The sequence below is a fragment of the Apis dorsata genome, unplaced genomic scaffold, assembly GCF_000469605.1.
Source record: "Apis dorsata unplaced genomic scaffold, Apis dorsata 1.3 scaffold_34, whole genome shotgun sequence".
Taxonomy (NCBI): Eukaryota; Metazoa; Arthropoda; class Insecta; order Hymenoptera; family Apidae; genus Apis; species Apis dorsata.
The window spans coordinates 27,980-43,622 of record NW_006263336.1 but is presented as its reverse complement, the minus strand read 5'-3'; the positions used below and the strand labels follow the sequence as shown (position 1 = coordinate 43,622).

At 30.1% G+C, this 15,643-nt stretch overlaps 3 protein-coding genes across 11 annotated transcripts in view; 2 read left to right on the top strand and 1 right to left on the bottom strand.

The window, feature by feature from the left end:
- Nucleotides 1–11,684, top strand: part of LOC102680234 (TNF receptor-associated factor 4) — a 30,526-nt gene extending 18,842 nt beyond the window's left edge. For 3 of the 4 annotated variants that reach the window (XM_006608303.2, XM_006608302.2, XM_006608300.2), the window contains 5 exons: nt 8,663–8,767; nt 9,708–9,869; nt 10,219–10,536; nt 10,625–10,885; nt 11,004–11,684. In XM_006608303.2, the coding sequence (XP_006608366.1) occupies nt 8,696–8,767; nt 9,708–9,869; nt 10,219–10,536; nt 10,625–10,885; nt 11,004–11,357 (1,167 nt within the window). In that variant the 5' untranslated portion in view covers nt 8,663–8,695 and the 3' untranslated portion in view covers nt 11,358–11,684. Of the gene's footprint in view, nt 1–1,349; nt 1,476–8,662; nt 8,768–9,707; nt 9,870–10,218; nt 10,537–10,624; nt 10,886–11,003 lie in introns of those variants that run through there. The other variant, XM_031512317.1, reaches the window with a different exon arrangement.
- The window catches only part of LOC102681180 (probable DNA replication complex GINS protein PSF2), a 14,498-nt gene extending 1,009 nt beyond the window's left edge, over nt 1–13,489 (bottom strand). The window contains exons 1-7 of one of the 6 annotated variants that reach the window (XR_004151008.1): nt 13,444–13,489; nt 13,086–13,230; nt 12,891–12,999; nt 12,670–12,831; nt 12,561–12,599; nt 8,264–8,674; nt 8,159–8,198 (exon numbers count right to left, since the gene is read on the bottom strand). Coding sequence is in view for 3 of the 6 variants with exons in the window: in XM_006608306.2 (XP_006608369.1) it covers nt 10,619–10,651; nt 12,561–12,599; nt 12,670–12,831; nt 12,891–12,999; nt 13,086–13,330 (588 nt within the window). In the remaining 3 variants the exon portion in view is untranslated. Of the gene's footprint in view, nt 1–1,707; nt 1,716–8,158; nt 8,199–8,263; nt 8,675–10,211; nt 10,543–10,611; nt 10,652–11,213; nt 11,335–12,521; nt 12,600–12,669; nt 12,832–12,890; nt 13,000–13,085 lie in introns of those variants that run through there. The other 5 variants (XR_004151010.1, XR_004151002.1, XM_006608306.2 and 2 more) reach the window with 5 other exon arrangements.
- An 885-nt stretch (nt 13,490–14,374) lies between these two features.
- On the top strand, nt 14,375–15,586 carry LOC102681790. The gene is made up of 4 exons (XM_031512233.1): nt 14,375–14,769; nt 14,970–15,140; nt 15,278–15,352; nt 15,443–15,586. Exons 1-4 carry the CDS (start codon nt 14,692–14,694, stop codon nt 15,551–15,553), a joined length of 435 nt encoding a protein of 144 aa, XP_031368093.1. The 5' UTR covers nt 14,375–14,691; the 3' UTR covers nt 15,554–15,586.
- The last annotated feature ends 57 nt before the right edge of the window (nt 15,587–15,643 follow it).

Sequence of the window (15,643 nt, the reverse complement as noted above, 5' to 3'; positions counted from 1 at the left end):
CGAGCGTAACAGATGGCCTCGGCTGCTTCCGAACCCGCTCGGCCTCTTTCGTGCACCTTCGTAGCATCGGATTTGCTTTCCGTTCTCGCGCGTTTCGTACGTTCTATGTATCGATGCAGTTCGATTCTCGCAAAAATTTAGATAATTAGATTTGATAATTTTCTTGTGAAATATCATTGTTAGTATATAATATTTAGATTTACTATTATAGTAAATCTTTTTTAATTTTAAACAAGATAATCGAAAAAATTGCAAAATGTTCAAGAAATCGATAAAATGAATATTTTAATTTTCGAAGAAGAAAATATTAATTGACACGTAGATTGCAAAATATTTTTACTGCCATCATGAGATAAAGAAATAAATAATATTAAAAGAAACAAGATTACATAATTAACTTATGAAGTGTATGTCATTTGATTGACAGCGAAGAATAGATTGAGAGGTTAACAATGATGCAAAACAAAAATTATAGAAGAATTAATAGAAGATATTAGCTGGCAACTTTAGTGCTTAACTCAATATTGTGTACCGGTAAAGTCTTAGGAAGCATTCAGATATACTACATGTTTGAATGCATTATATTATTGTATTAATAATAAAATCGAATGCACATATATATCTGAATAAAGGTACTAAAAGTTCATTTATTATAAATATAATAGGTAAATAATTTAATTTAGATATCAAGTATTTTTTATAATTCAGTAAAATGCAAACATTAACATGATAGACAGTAATAATAAAATTATTTTTAGGTAATCTGAATTCCAATGAGTTTAACCAATCTGTCACGAAATTTCGCGAATTAGAAACTGATGACAATACAGGAAATTGTCGGAGGAAATATCATAAATACATAATCTTCAGAAAATAATGCTTATGTAGAAATCGTCACATCATTTTAGTTATCACCATGATTCTGTGACCTATGGGATCATTAAAACAGTTTAATGAAGAGTGATATTATCACAGTTTAATGAAGAATGATATACATATAAACGCATTACAAGAAACTCTCTGTTACTTTTTATGTTTGCATTCTAGTAACTGTCAGAAATAATTATGAGCTCTTGTTTTAGAGTATAAAAAAGCTTTAAGAATTTGAATTATAGTGAAGACTATCATCATTCTATTTTCTCAATTATTTAATTGCAAATTATTTTACAAACCAATCATATTGATTTCTTCATTACTTTTTACAGGACAATTGGCTTTGAATAATTCCTAAAAATATGACTAAATTAGTTGTCTGTAAGAAGTATCTCTAATTAGTTTTTATTAAGTTACATATGAACAGTGACTCTTATGGGGAATGTGAGATAACGCAAATACTTACAAGTCGCTGTAATTATTTCGTGTTAATTTAAAAGCAATCCCCGTCTCTCTTCTCATAGAGGCCACCGCCTTCTTTGCGACCGGAAGTTGCCATGGTGCCTGTTTCTTCCAGTATTGTTCTCTCTACGCATTCCATTGTAATGAACAACTTCTATCTTTTTCTCTCTTTCTGATACTACATGATTTAAGAAAATAGATATATAAGACAATCAGTGATAGACGTTTAACAGAGTTCTTGAAGTGTGACCATTAGTTTTTTCCTTATCTATTTTCTTGGATACTTTTGAAGCGTTCCATCGGTACTGAAGTTCCGTAATCCATTCCGTTTTTATCTTTTTAATTGGGAAACAATTTATATCTCTTAAACACGTAATATTTATTCACAATTCAAGAATTTCTAATTTCTTTAAATATTGATAATAAATAACAAGAAATCTATCTTTGATGATTGTCAGTGATTAATATTAATAGCAACTATTATTGTGCTTATTTACGTAATGATTGGACTGTCTTTGGTATCTTTTGATTGCATTATTATTACGAATACATTTATTTATTTTGTTAAGATTATGTAAAAATACAATGATCATGGATCCTGATATAACATCACAGAGAATGAGCCGCATTTGGTCAAAATTTAAAAGTTTGTAGATTCCTGTGACTAGATAAGATACCAGAAAAACGTGCTCGAAAGATAAAAGGCTATCGGTAGCGCTTTTACTTGGAATTCTATCGCTCCAGTCGTCTTCTTAAATATAACATCCAAATGGAATTTGTACACAAAAATATATCTAAATCGGTCATTTATAAATGTATATTTTGAATATAATTTGAAAAAATCATTAATCATTATTTTTGAAAAAAATTCCAGAAAAAATCATATATTTTACTTAATTCTTAATTACATTATTTTTAAATGTAATTGCTCGTTTGAATATGTATAAATACATATTTTAATTGTATATTTCGAATAAAATTAATTTTTGATTTTTTAGAATGTTTTAAACGAGATACAACTACCAAAACTGTTTGAAATTAAAATGGCCTTGTTGAAATTCTAAAATTATGCTCGTTCATGGGTCATGAACTTTTCTTGGAACCCTTAAATTTTATGTTACGATTCTTTCCATGAGAACAAAGAAAGGAATGTTCTATTTTTCCAATGTCAAGAAAAATCTTCAACGATAGAGAAATGAAAGTTCTCTTTCCATCGACTTTTCTCGCTTCGGTGAAACAACCGGTGAACCTGATCTTAATTAACAATCCATTGTGTGATTAATCCATGCAAAATCTATGTGTGAAATTCATGGATCACGAAGATTACCACTAGAAAATCTTTGAATGCCATCCCACGATCTCTAATTTATAGGATTTGAAGTGTACGGGCGAGCTCGGATGGATCATGAGCTCTGTAACCGACCGGAAGTTTTCCTTTCGCACGCGATCATCTTGTCTTCCTCCGGCTAGAATGATCGATCCGCAAATAGCGATTCTACGACGGGAAACTCGAAATCAAGCGAACAACCTGTAATTATTGAACTTAACGTGCATTTCAATCATGTAAAATAATGGTTTGATACAAACTGTATATACAATAGTCGAAAAATCGATTTTTAATTCGTTGATGCGTAATTTCGATCATTCATAATAAACTACTATGTGCATTAATTATCAGACGTAATATGTTTAGAATAAATGAAGGCTACGTTTTTAAATGAATACAGGGTGATATAAAAATTGAAAAGACTATAATAGTCTTTTCAATGATTCATTATATTTTTTTTAAATGAAAAATTTAATAAAAATTTAAATAATGATATCAATGGATTAAAAGATTATAAAAAAGAAATGATCGAAATTATGAATTCTGTGAACTAGGTTTGTTGAGGAATTTTAGTTTGAAACAAATTAACAAGCGTAGCGATTCGAGAGATATGATATGTTAATATTTAGTCATCGAGTTGTCAAGGTCGCATGGTTTCGAGTTGACGAAAAAAAAATGAGATTCACCCGTTGGATTCGAATGCGTAACCATCATGTTCGTGCATCGCTAATATCAGTGGAAGATTTTTCGAATACCGGACACTCTCGTCAGACTGCTTTCCGTTTCATTAAAATACTGTGCGTTCCTTGCCTGATGTATCAGTTCTCGAAGAATCGAATTTTATAAATGTATTTTTAAAAATTATTTGCATTTTAAAAAATATCTACTGACGATATAATAATTATCATTCGTTTCTTTTCAGAATCTTATTAATTTTTTTATCTATCCATTTCAAAATGAAAACAACTTTGTGTAAAATTCTGAAGATCTTGAATGCATGAAACATTTAAAAAGAATATTAAAAAAGTTGAGGTATACACATCGAATTCTTAAATAAATTCAATTCGATTTCTTATTTACCTGTGTTAAAATGGTTATTTAACGATTTTCCTCGTTTCTAGAAAATTTTCACACGGCAGACCGAGTTAGAAAATTCCTGCGGGACCGCATAACGCAGAGATGATCATCGTCCTCGAGAATAAGTGGAACGTACGCGAAGATTGTGTCCGTTATTTCGCTGTGACGTCACAACGACTTGTAACCGCTGTAAGAACGCTATGGAGAGAAACTACCCGTGATGTTAGCCTCGCGATGCTTCGTGTCGGTATTCTAATTTGCTTGTTCAAGCATTATAATGTTTCGTGGAATCAGATGCATGAATTCATTTGGATTCATCGCTATTCAATCAGAGGAACCTCTTTTAAACATTTAATCGTTTGACTTGACAAGTAGTTGACGTTAATAAAATAATGAGATTAATGATAATAAATCTTTTATACCGTGGCTTATGCTATATTTTTGAAAAAACCTCTTTAAAAGATATAATTTCTTGATAAAAGTATCTATTGATAAAATGAGATTAATAGATTTATTTATATTTATTAATTTATATTGTCTCTTGCAATTAGAGGAATTAGAAATCCAATTATTTATGATTTGATAGATTAACAAATTATTAAGATTAATGAGATTATTAAATATCGTATCTTGAGATTTAAAACTTGATTGGAAGTTTTTGATTAAATAATCCGTATTTATATTCCTGTTTTGCGAGGAATTTGAAATATTCGTTGTATGCCACGAATATTGGAATCTTTCATGAATGAGACTTTTAATTGTTTTAAAACTGAGAATTTACTATATTTATATACATTTGAATTAACTTGTAAGTTGTTGAATGAAGCGATATTTGTTTCAATGTAAATATTTAAATTTGAATTCAATGTATATTTAAATATGTCGAATTCATAGAGATTAAAACATGAAATTCCAATCGTTACATCGATCTTTGATATTTGCGAAGACGCATCATTTTATTATCAAACTTTCAAACTTATGTAACATTATACTTTCGGTAATACAATTTTCTGTTGCCGCTTAGTTTCCCAAGAGAAAGCACCGTCTCGTTTTGACGGTATTACGGAACTTGCGCAACGCGAGATCGTTGCCCGCCGTTGGCTTAATTGGCCGCTCTTTGTTTTAATTAATTCGTCGCCTGGCTTCCTTTCGATTGTTCCAAACTCTACCTAATGATACACGCTTCACCAATTCTACGAAGTCACGTTATTATCTTTCTAATTAAACATAATCCATCATCGCCAGAAGGATATACTTATCAGTTGCCATTTATATTCATCACAAAGAATAATCTTTCCGACGCAAAACATTTATTTCAAAAGAAATTATATTTTGTATATGTTATATTTTTTATATTTATTTTCTTCTTTTTTTTTTATCTCAAAAAGAAATAAATCTTGGATTCAACGTTCCAATTTATATAATTACATTAAAATTATAAAATTTCATTATTTTACATGCAATTAACATAATTTTTTTTTTAATAAATTTAATTATTATATATTCCAAAATTTTAATGCATGTCTAATCTATTTTCAGTTCACAAATCATATTAAATCTCAAAAATTTGAATTTATATATAAAAGTGTGTAAGTATCCAATCATATTTCTGAAAAAAAAACAACTTTTTAACTATAAATAATCGAAACTCGAATTTCAACATACCATATACAGAGAAAGATTTTCCATTTTAGGACGAAAAGTCGTAGACAAATGAACAAAGGCTATAAAGTAGAAGACCGGAGTGAAATGAAGTCTCGATCACGACCAGTGTAAGTGTATTTTTCCCGGTATTATGGCGTGGTCGGTTCTTATTTCTTTGTGTTCTTCCTTTTTTTTTTCGCAATCTCGAAACTGAAGAGGTAGGTCTGTCTCTTCCATTCCCGGCGGTGTTTATATCGCGCCGGCGGTGGCTGGTTGCGTTAGGTTCCTCGACCTTGCCGGTCGTGCAGGTTTCAACTTGCAGGCACCTACAGACATCTATACTGGGTGTACCTGCGTGAAAATGTCTGATTCGAAGTTGAATGTATTATATATCGGCACACGATATCTGAAAAATGAAAGCTATATTAGCATCAAATTAATGATTAAAAGGATTGAATAATTACTGATCGAGTATTGTGGTTTATTTAATTTCTAATACTTATGATCTTGATGAATTCTTGCGTGATGAACTTTTCTGTGAATCTAAAGTCTCAGCAATGAACAATTTTTGAGAGATTTTATGCCCTTTTATTACGTCTCTTGGAGACAAAAATTTCTTCCAGTGGAAATGATTATTAAAAGTTCCTTGTAATAGTTTCTTTTTTCTTTTTTTTTTTTTTTTGGAAAACTATTGTATGATCGCAAATTGAGGAATCCTGAAAATCATAGAATCATTAGTATTAAGATACAGAAAGTAATTTTAAAGAGATCAAAAATACTTAAGAAGTATCATCTAAGTGTTGGCATCCAAATGGATGAAATTCTATGTTGATTCATTTAAAAATAATACTAATTTTTGATTGTCTAATAATTTATTGCAAAGGAATTAGATAACTTCGAATAATGATTTATTAAAAATCGTATCATGTATTAATAGTAGAACCAATAATTATTTCCATGCACGACGTAACGCGTTAAATTTATTCCAGTTCTCTCGCCTCCTGCATGGTTCTCGGTACGGGTTCACCTCCTGCATCAGGGTTATTATTGAACCTCGCTATTTCCGAAAACCGTCACGACTTCTTCGTCGACTGCCATGGTCGATGGTTCTTCCTGGAACCAGAAACATGGCATAAAAATTCTAAAAAGATTTGTATGCCGCCTCCCATATGCTGTACCCATACCTCCTTTGTAATGGGGAAAGTCTTCCACAGACGGATTTAGATTTATTAGACAGTTGTTACACACCGTTCATCCACCGTTTGTTTTCCCGTGTATTTTCAGCCATTTTATCGCTTGTCCACTTCGAACATGTTTTGCATTTGCTTCTAAAGTGTTCTTATAGCCTACTTTAATCTACTTTAAATTTTGATTTAGTTAGGAATTAATTTAAACTCGTTACAATATTAAAAAAAATGTAACGTTAAAATTCAATATCATTTTATGATATCTTGTACTTGTAAATATAATTTAGAAAGGAAAAATATTCTTATTCTCTTCTCTCCTCTTTAGATTTTATATATTTATCATTTATATAAAAATATAATGTTATTCTGCATATCAATTTTTAATATTATAACATTACTTATTTAATACTATTCTAATTTTATTCTTAAATTGAATAGTTATTTGCTTTGAAATTTTCATTAAATCTAAATTAGATTTTGTAAAAATCTCAACGTAAAAAATCTAAGTTAGCAGAAGTTCTTAGCAGTATCTTATGCAATATTATGACATCATCGTACGATATTGACAACTAGAAAATAAATAATAATGTTAAAATAGAAAATTACATCGACATAAGAAAAATATATAGCATTTGAATTATTACTTATTAATTAAATCCAAACTAAATTCAAAAGAAATTTAAAGAAATAAAATGATAGTCATTGATGGAATTGTTCACTATGGCACTAATGGGATTCTTATTTAGCATACAAACAATGAAAGCTTGTGTTTATCGATACAGTCTATCATTTAATTTAAACAGCATCATAAGAATCACTGAAGCGAAATTACCAGCAGCCACTTAATAATTAAGGATTAAATAACCGATTACATTGTTCCATAGTCATTTCAAATTTTTAATGTTATTTTCATGTATATAATACATGTTTTAGAAGAAAATTGTCTATATGAACTAGACCTAGTAAACTTTATCAATTGACTGGATATTATCTGATTTACGAGTATCGAATACTTGTAATGACAGAATTTTTATTTCTAAGTTCAATATTGCATTGTTTGTAAGTACTCAATATCAATTTTATCGTCGTCACATTGTTTAAAAAAATTTTCCTGTATTCGAAAATCTGTAACTTTACACAATTTTAACTAGCGTTATCAAGAATAAATAGATTTTTACACAAATAGAGATTGTAGTGCTAATTCTTTGTTTGAAATGTGTTACGTATATCGTAGTTTTCGAGTTATGATGAAACAACTTTGAGTTTTATTTTTCATGGAATTGAAAAATATTGTAAAAGAAAAAGAGAATTATTGAAAAGTTTAAGGAACCATTTGATTTATGTAGATACAATTTAATTCTATTTCGAATAAATCTTAAATGATATAACATGATATATAGGATAATTATAAAATTTTAAGATAATATTCTACTCTTTATATTTTAAAATAAATATAGAATATCTAATATCTTAAATAATAAATTGTATCTGCAACAAGATTTCTCAAAAACTTTTAAAAACTTACGACAAAAAGATCCATTATCTCGATCTTTATTTATCACTATTATCTCTCGATTGTAAAACAGCCAGGAAAAGATTTCGTACGAAACCGCATATCTGAAGAATTCCTAACAAAATGAAATGTAGGATCAGAAATCGCCGGTTTAGAGATGCGTAGTTGAAAATTGATTACCATATTTCACCAGTGGATGGAATGTCAAACGACTTGTTTATTGGGCATGAGAGGTGCACACTCGTAGATAGGAGTGCCTGGTAACAACTACCTGTTACCCAATTAATCGCTACCCACGTTCTTCGTTGGATGAACACCAAAACAGTTCGACGATCCACTCGTTCAGATTCAAAAATATTGAAGATGATTATTCCACGATCCATCGTTCCTCTGTTTCTCAGGAACAAACACGAAATTGTCATGATTTTGTAAAGTTTCGTTAATTGATCTACTTTCGCTTCGTCGAGTCGAGTCGAAACGATTTGATAGACTGTAATTTTTTGAGCGGAAAGATGGCTATTTGCATTGGAAATTGGAGGAAACAATGGATAAGATCGTTGTTCTCTTTGTGTGTTGCAGAATTTCCAGGATCTGGAAGCAGAAAAGGCAATAATGGGATCCATTGTGTACTGTATACATCATAAGGACGGGTGCAAGTGGTCGGACGAACTTCGGAAATTAAAGGTAATTTTTATTATTTTTTGTCTTTTTTCAAATTTTGGAAGTTTAAAAGAAAGAAAAAATTGATCAGAATCAATTGTTTAAAAAGTAATTGTTATCAAAATATTTTGTGCCAGATACAAATATGGATTTTCAATTTTAATAATCATGTACGATTGTAATAATTAAAATATGAAATTTATGATAATGAGAATTAAGATTCTATTGTTCTTTGTACAAAATATTAAAAATTTCCCAACTATACAAATATGGTTCCAAAATTGTTTAATTATGCATTTCTGATCTTTAAGCGACCTTGCATTGATAGGTCGTTGAACTGGTCTCGGCACTGTTACGACTCCCACGCGTTTTAAGGATAACTCGTGTCGGCCTTCCGGTCATTTATAAGAACAATTATCATCTCTTCTTCTATTATCATTATCAAACTCTGCATGACCTCTCGATAAATTGCGAGTTAAAAATATTCTATAAGTGGAAAATAGTCGCTATAAATGGCTTTGTACTTCTTGATATGAACAATAATGAGAAAATTCCATTGTTAAAAGAATCCTGTAAGAAGCTATTATAAAATATCATTTAACTTAAAAATTGATTTTGAGCAATTAAATCCTTACCATCCTTTTTCTGACTTTTATCTATATTAATAAATCGAAACATTTTATTTTAAAATTAGCCCAAAATTTTGAAAAACTAATTCGATAATGTTAAAAAATTAAAATTTAAATAGTGATAAAACTTCTTATATATTCACTGTTTCATCTTTCAATGCTCTTTTTTTAATTTTATTAAATATTATTCCTTCAATCTTCGGTATACGGTTCGTTCACCCAAGTTTCCTTCTGATTGTCGCAATACGAGCGTAGATCCGAAGGTTCGATCGAAGTAAAAGGAATGCACCGTTCAAGTTGCGCCTAATGTAAAAATCGCATTATATCCTGTTTAGGCTCACCTGAATACCTGCAAACACGACGCAGTCCCCTGCAGCAATAAATGTGGCGCGATGATTCCGCGTGTACTGATGGAGGACCATTTGAAATACACTTGTGCCCAGCGGCGAGCACGCTGCGACTTCTGTGCCAAAGAATTCACCGGTCACACGCTCGAGGTAACCGTCGCTGCATTAATTAAAAGAATCGCGATCGAGTGCCAGACAATATTAACTGTATTGTAGTGGGAACGGATGGTTAGAAATGAAAGCATATGAATTCAAATAAAATTTTTCAAATTCTTTTTCCTTTTTTTTTTTCTTTCGTTTCAATAGAATGCATAGATATTATTGTTTTTCCATCGAATATTTATATAGGTTATAATTGGAAATTTAATTTGATTTAATTTGGAAATATGTCAGTATTATTTTTTTTATTTTTTATTACTTTATACGATAACTTGGTATCGTGATGAAATTTAATAAGATTGATGATGTAACTGATAGTTCTATTTCTTCTTGTATATAGAAACACACAGGAACGTGTGGCTACGAGCCGCTCTATTGCGAGAATAAATGCGGTATGAAGGTACAACGAAGGCACCTCAGTCAGCATAAGTTGGGCGAATGTGCGAAAAGATTGGTGGCGTGTCGTTATTGTAACAAAGAGTTCGTTTTTGACACTCTTGGTGCTCATCATGCTAAGTGTGGTCGTTTTCCAGTCGCTTGTCCACATCGTTGTGAAACTGCAGTTTTACCAAGAGAAGATCTTGAAGTCCATTTGAAAGATCATTGCACTACACATCTCTTATCTTGTACTTTCAAAGATGCTGGTTGCCGTTTTAAGGTATACATTTTGTTTAATAATTTAAATTATTTTTGTATTTCCGTTTTTTGTTTAGATTAGTGTAAAATAACATTACCCATTGTTACAGGGAAACAGATTCTCGTTGGACAAACATCTGGAAGAATCAGCAAAGATGCATTTAAGTTTGATGTGCAGTGTGGTAACCAAACAGCAGCACCAAATAACCAGTTTGAAATCTGCTATTAGTAAACTATCGTTAAACTATACAGGCACGCTTATATGGAAAATCACGGATTACAGTGCTAAAATGTCCGAAGCGAAAGCTAAGGAAGGAATGGAACTTGTCAGTCCTCCCTTTTACACTAGTCAATATGGTTACAAGCTACAGGTAGATAATATTTAACGTTCTAAATCATTTTTCTTTAGTTAAAGCTTGCAATATTATTGAATTTAAAATAATTATTTATAATAATTGTATTAATTGTATAAAATGTTCAATATTTTAGGCGTCAGTTTTCTTAAACGGAAACGGAACCGGCGAAGGAAGTCATATTTCAATATACATAAAGATTCTTCCCGGAGAATATGACGCTCTGTTGCGATGGCCATTTTCCCATAGCGTGTCTTTTACCATATTCGATCAAACTGTAGTCGCAGAAAAAGCGTGCAATATTGTAGAAAGTTTTATACCAGATCCAACATGGAAGAACTTTCAGAGGCCCAGTCGTGAACCTGATTCCCTTGGTTTTGGTTTTCCTCGATTTGTTTCTCATGAAATGGTAAAGAAACGACATTTTGTCAAGGATAACACCATGTTCATCCGAGTAAAGGTTGATCCTAGTAAAATAGTAGCCGTTTGAAAAAATGAATTTTTTTACGAGAATCGTATTTTTTAATACGTTGTATCATATTATCTCAATCGCTATCGTTCCACTTAGTACTGTTACGTTACACACGCGTGCACATGTGTGTTTTTCAATGTGGTTTATACGCATTTTCTATTTTTATGTATTGTCAGTCCAGTAAACGATTAATGGTACTTGATATTTATTAATTGTATACTTGATGTGATAGGCAGAAGTACTTTATATACAAAGCACGTGGTACTTACGTCATTGCACTGATAGTATACTATGTATAGTGAAATGTTGTCAGAATATACATGAAACATTTAGGAAACAATAGTAAGTAATGAAATGAAATATTTGAAGGATATGAATTGGGAAATTTTGAATTTCAATTATCTTTATTTCTTCATGAATATTTATACGTAATTTCAGAAATTTGAATAAGAAACGTATCATAAATAAGCGATCTTATAATTATTTAGATGTAATATTAAGTTAATTATTGATTGAGCATTTTTATATCAAATTTTACAATTTCATCTTTCAATTATAACATCGAATTTTTACTTTGTTACAATTCCCAGTTATTTTCATCTTTCATTTCATAATAAGTTTCCACGTTCTTTATTGAATATTTCGATTTACAAACTTAACATTAGATTTAAGTTTTGACTGATATTAAAGCAAAATAATTTTTTCCAATTGATTAACTTAACCAATGATCAATGTTAAGTTTGCTAAAACGAAAACTCTACTTTAAGAATTCAAATCAAAGATTATTAAAGGACTGTGTATTATAAGTTTAAGGAATGTAAATATTGTGAAGAAAAAAAAAATGATCATAGCGCCGAAAAAATACGATATAATTAATCGAAGCGATAAATTTTACCGATGTAAATACGAATTTACACACATTAGTGATAATGAGAAATTGTGATTGAGATGCTAGTGACTGTATGTAATGATCTAAGATATAAGAAATAATAAAACTATTACATTCATATATTACATATAAATGAATTGTTTTATTGTCCATTTCCTTTTTTTTTCATATGAGATCAATGAAAATATATTATAAATACATTATAAATATATATAAATATAAATATATATATATATACACATACACACACATATATATATATATATATAAAATATAATTTACGTTCCAAAAAAATAATATGTAAAAAAGAAAATATTCAATGCTTATTATACCTTATTTAAATGTTGTTGAAGTTGTGTTGATTTTCCAATCTGAAAAAATAATTAATGAATAACAAAATAAATCTAGTAATAAAATTATTTTTTTATGAAAGATACTTACAGTTTGAATTCTCATCATTTGATCAAGAGCATGTGGAAGTAACGGGCGCACACTATTGATTTCCATAGCAGTTAAATGATCTAATTTTGCATGCATTCCATCACTTTTGAGGAATGCATCTATAGATGTACGAAGCTTTGACATTCTTATATCCCACAAATCCTAAAAATTATTGATATATTAATATTAAAAAAAATATAAATAATTATAATTTGTCTTACTTTCACTGCTGTTCTTATTTTATCTGCTTCGTGTATATCATCACTTGCAGCACTTAATAAAAGTTGCGTTTCATCCATATAATGATTACTAGGCATTTTTGTAAATAATCTAAATAATAAATAACGATAAATTTTTTATTTTAAGAAGTATTTTACTAAAAAAAAAAAAAAAGAAAAAACGAAATCTTTACTTACTTTGATAATTTTTCTTCTTCCTTCGCTTCATTTAAACTTTCGGCATCCATCCACTCTTGATTAATAATTCGACACTTTTGCTGTTGTTTTAAATTTACAGCCAACCAAATCGGAATTTTGACAGGTAAACCAGCTCGAAAAGGACCTACCGAGCCAGAAATCAAATGAATTGTGTCAAAACTAAAATTGGGTACAATAGTGACTAATTCTTTTTCACCAAGAAATTCTACTTCACTTGGATCCATTATTTAATATTTATTTTTTATAATAAACAAAGTTTACTACAATAATTTTAATATATTCTCACTACATAACTTACGACGCATGCGACTGTAAGAATTTTACTTGCTGTACTAACTTTTGGAGGGAAATGATATTAGGAACACCATCTGTTGTTAACTACAGTAACTTTAAAGCTAACCACAAGCAATATCAAATATATGCTGATTTACATAAAATATACAGGATATATAATAATTCGATGATATCAATATCATCGAATTATTATATTATAAAAATCATTATAAAAATCAATATTTTAAGAAAACTTTTCTTTTTATATATAACAAACAGTTGACTTTAATTTTTGAAATATTTGCAAAAATTTTACGAAATATGTATAAAGTATGCTCTATAATATATGTATAATTATACATATATTAAGGATTTTCTATACATAAAAAAAGTTTAATAAAAGTTTAAAAGTAAAATGATAAATATATATATAAGATAATGTATAAATAAATACCTGATGAAAAGGAAATATAAAAAATAGATGAGCATTTATTTCTTGAACGTATAATTTTGCCGAAGTTAGACAAGGAGACCTAGAGAATAGTGAGACAAGGACAGAGATAGAATAAAAATTTGACAATCAGCGCCATCTCTGGAGTGCCGCAAATGAAACACAATATAAATAAAGAGAGTAAATAATAAAAGAAGGATAAAAATAGAGTTAGAATTAACTTCTGGCGCCATCTCTTGAGTGCTTTTTTAAACAGGCATTTTTAATAACCAAAAGATGGCGCTAAATGTCAATTCCTATCCTACCGTATCATACCTTTGTAAAAGTGTATTTGATATTAAAGAGATGGCGCTAAAAGTCAATTCCTATCCTATTTTATAACACCTTCGTAAAACTGTTTTTTGCCACTCAAGAGATGGCGCTGATAGTCTTTGTCTATATTTAAACCTATTCGTTGCAACGATACCGATAGTTTTGCATTTCTGCATTTCACCATACGTTCGCTAGATGGCTGTATCTACGATGATTCTTAAAAGGGCGCGAACAATTTAAATTCATTTCCTCTTCCTTTCTTTAGAAAGAAGCTTAAATATATATATACATAAAAATATAAAAATTTTTTTCATCAACCGTAAATTTTATTTCATAGACAAATTAATTCGCATTAATTGGAAATCAATCGTTCCTTCGGTGTTATTATTTTGTTTCTTCCGATGTCATGGCACGCTTAGAAACATGTTGGCGAAACAATTGCAACATTGCACCTGGTAACGAGATCCGTTAGTCGCCATAATTTGGACATACCGGGCGCCCAATGTAGGCGTTACAAAAATTTCCAGTAATACACCAATAGGAATAACAATGTTTTCCCGGGCCGCCAAATCCATCGTGAAAACCATCGGTCAGCGAAAATATCCCGCTGGTGAAGAGAACATCAAGGTATAATATTTATTTTGAGAAAACATGAAATTTCTCAAGGATACGAATCCCCCTCCATTATCATCCTTCCCCTTTTCGAATTCCCATTCGCGATTTCACATTTTTTAACAATCTCCTCAAAATGAAAAGCGCGATCTTTATTAATATAAAAATGTATCTAGCCTTTCCTTATCATTTTTTTTTTTTTATCACAAATGCAGCTGGCATTGATCGGAGGGGCAGGGGAGATAGGCAGATCTTTGTCGCAAATGCTGAAACAAAGCTCTAAGCTGGATGTCCTTGCACTGTATGACGTGGCCGCGTTGAATAAGAGATTTTCAACTCCGATTGAGATTAATAAATTTTGTGACGCTAAAATCACAAATACCGCGGTAAGATTCCTCTATTCAGTAAGAGGAATATATATACATATATATTATATATGATATATATGTATATATATGTGTAATCCTTTTTTTTTCACTCATATAATCTTTAACAAAATCTTTTAATTCGAATTTCGGAACAGAATTCGCGGATGTTAACGATGCTGGAGAAATCAAGAACAAACAAAGGTGACTATCGTCTGTCGAACGTGAACGAGGTAATTGAAAAAAATCTCTATTAATTAATACGTTTGATAAGATACACGTACACGGACATAGATTGAAAATATATTTCGTATTATAAGAAGAATCTGAGCGAGGATTTCGTTAACATTCACCGATTGCCGACCGCCGAAGAATGCGCCACCAATCGATATTCTAAAACAGCAGAGCAACCGCAGGTAAGAGTGTTTTGTTAATGTGTATTCCCAACACGATCTTTTATCGATATGTATTTCATTCAAAAAAACAAAGAATGGAATATTACTACGTTAACACGTTCTCTCTGT

Bases quoted from the DNA above. Each gene is read 5' to 3' on its own strand.
- LOC102681790 (XM_031512233.1), top strand. From the start codon at position 14,692: ATGTTTTCCCGGGCCGCCAAATCCATCGTGAAAACCATCGGTCAGCGA. The intron at 14,770-14,969 runs GTATAATATTTA...TCACAAATGCAG, and splicing joins CTGGTGAAGAGAACATCAAG to CTGGCATTGATCGGAGGGGC. The intron at 15,353-15,442 runs GTAATTGAAAAA...TATTATAAGAAG, and splicing joins GTCTGTCGAACGTGAACGAG to AATCTGAGCGAGGATTTCGT.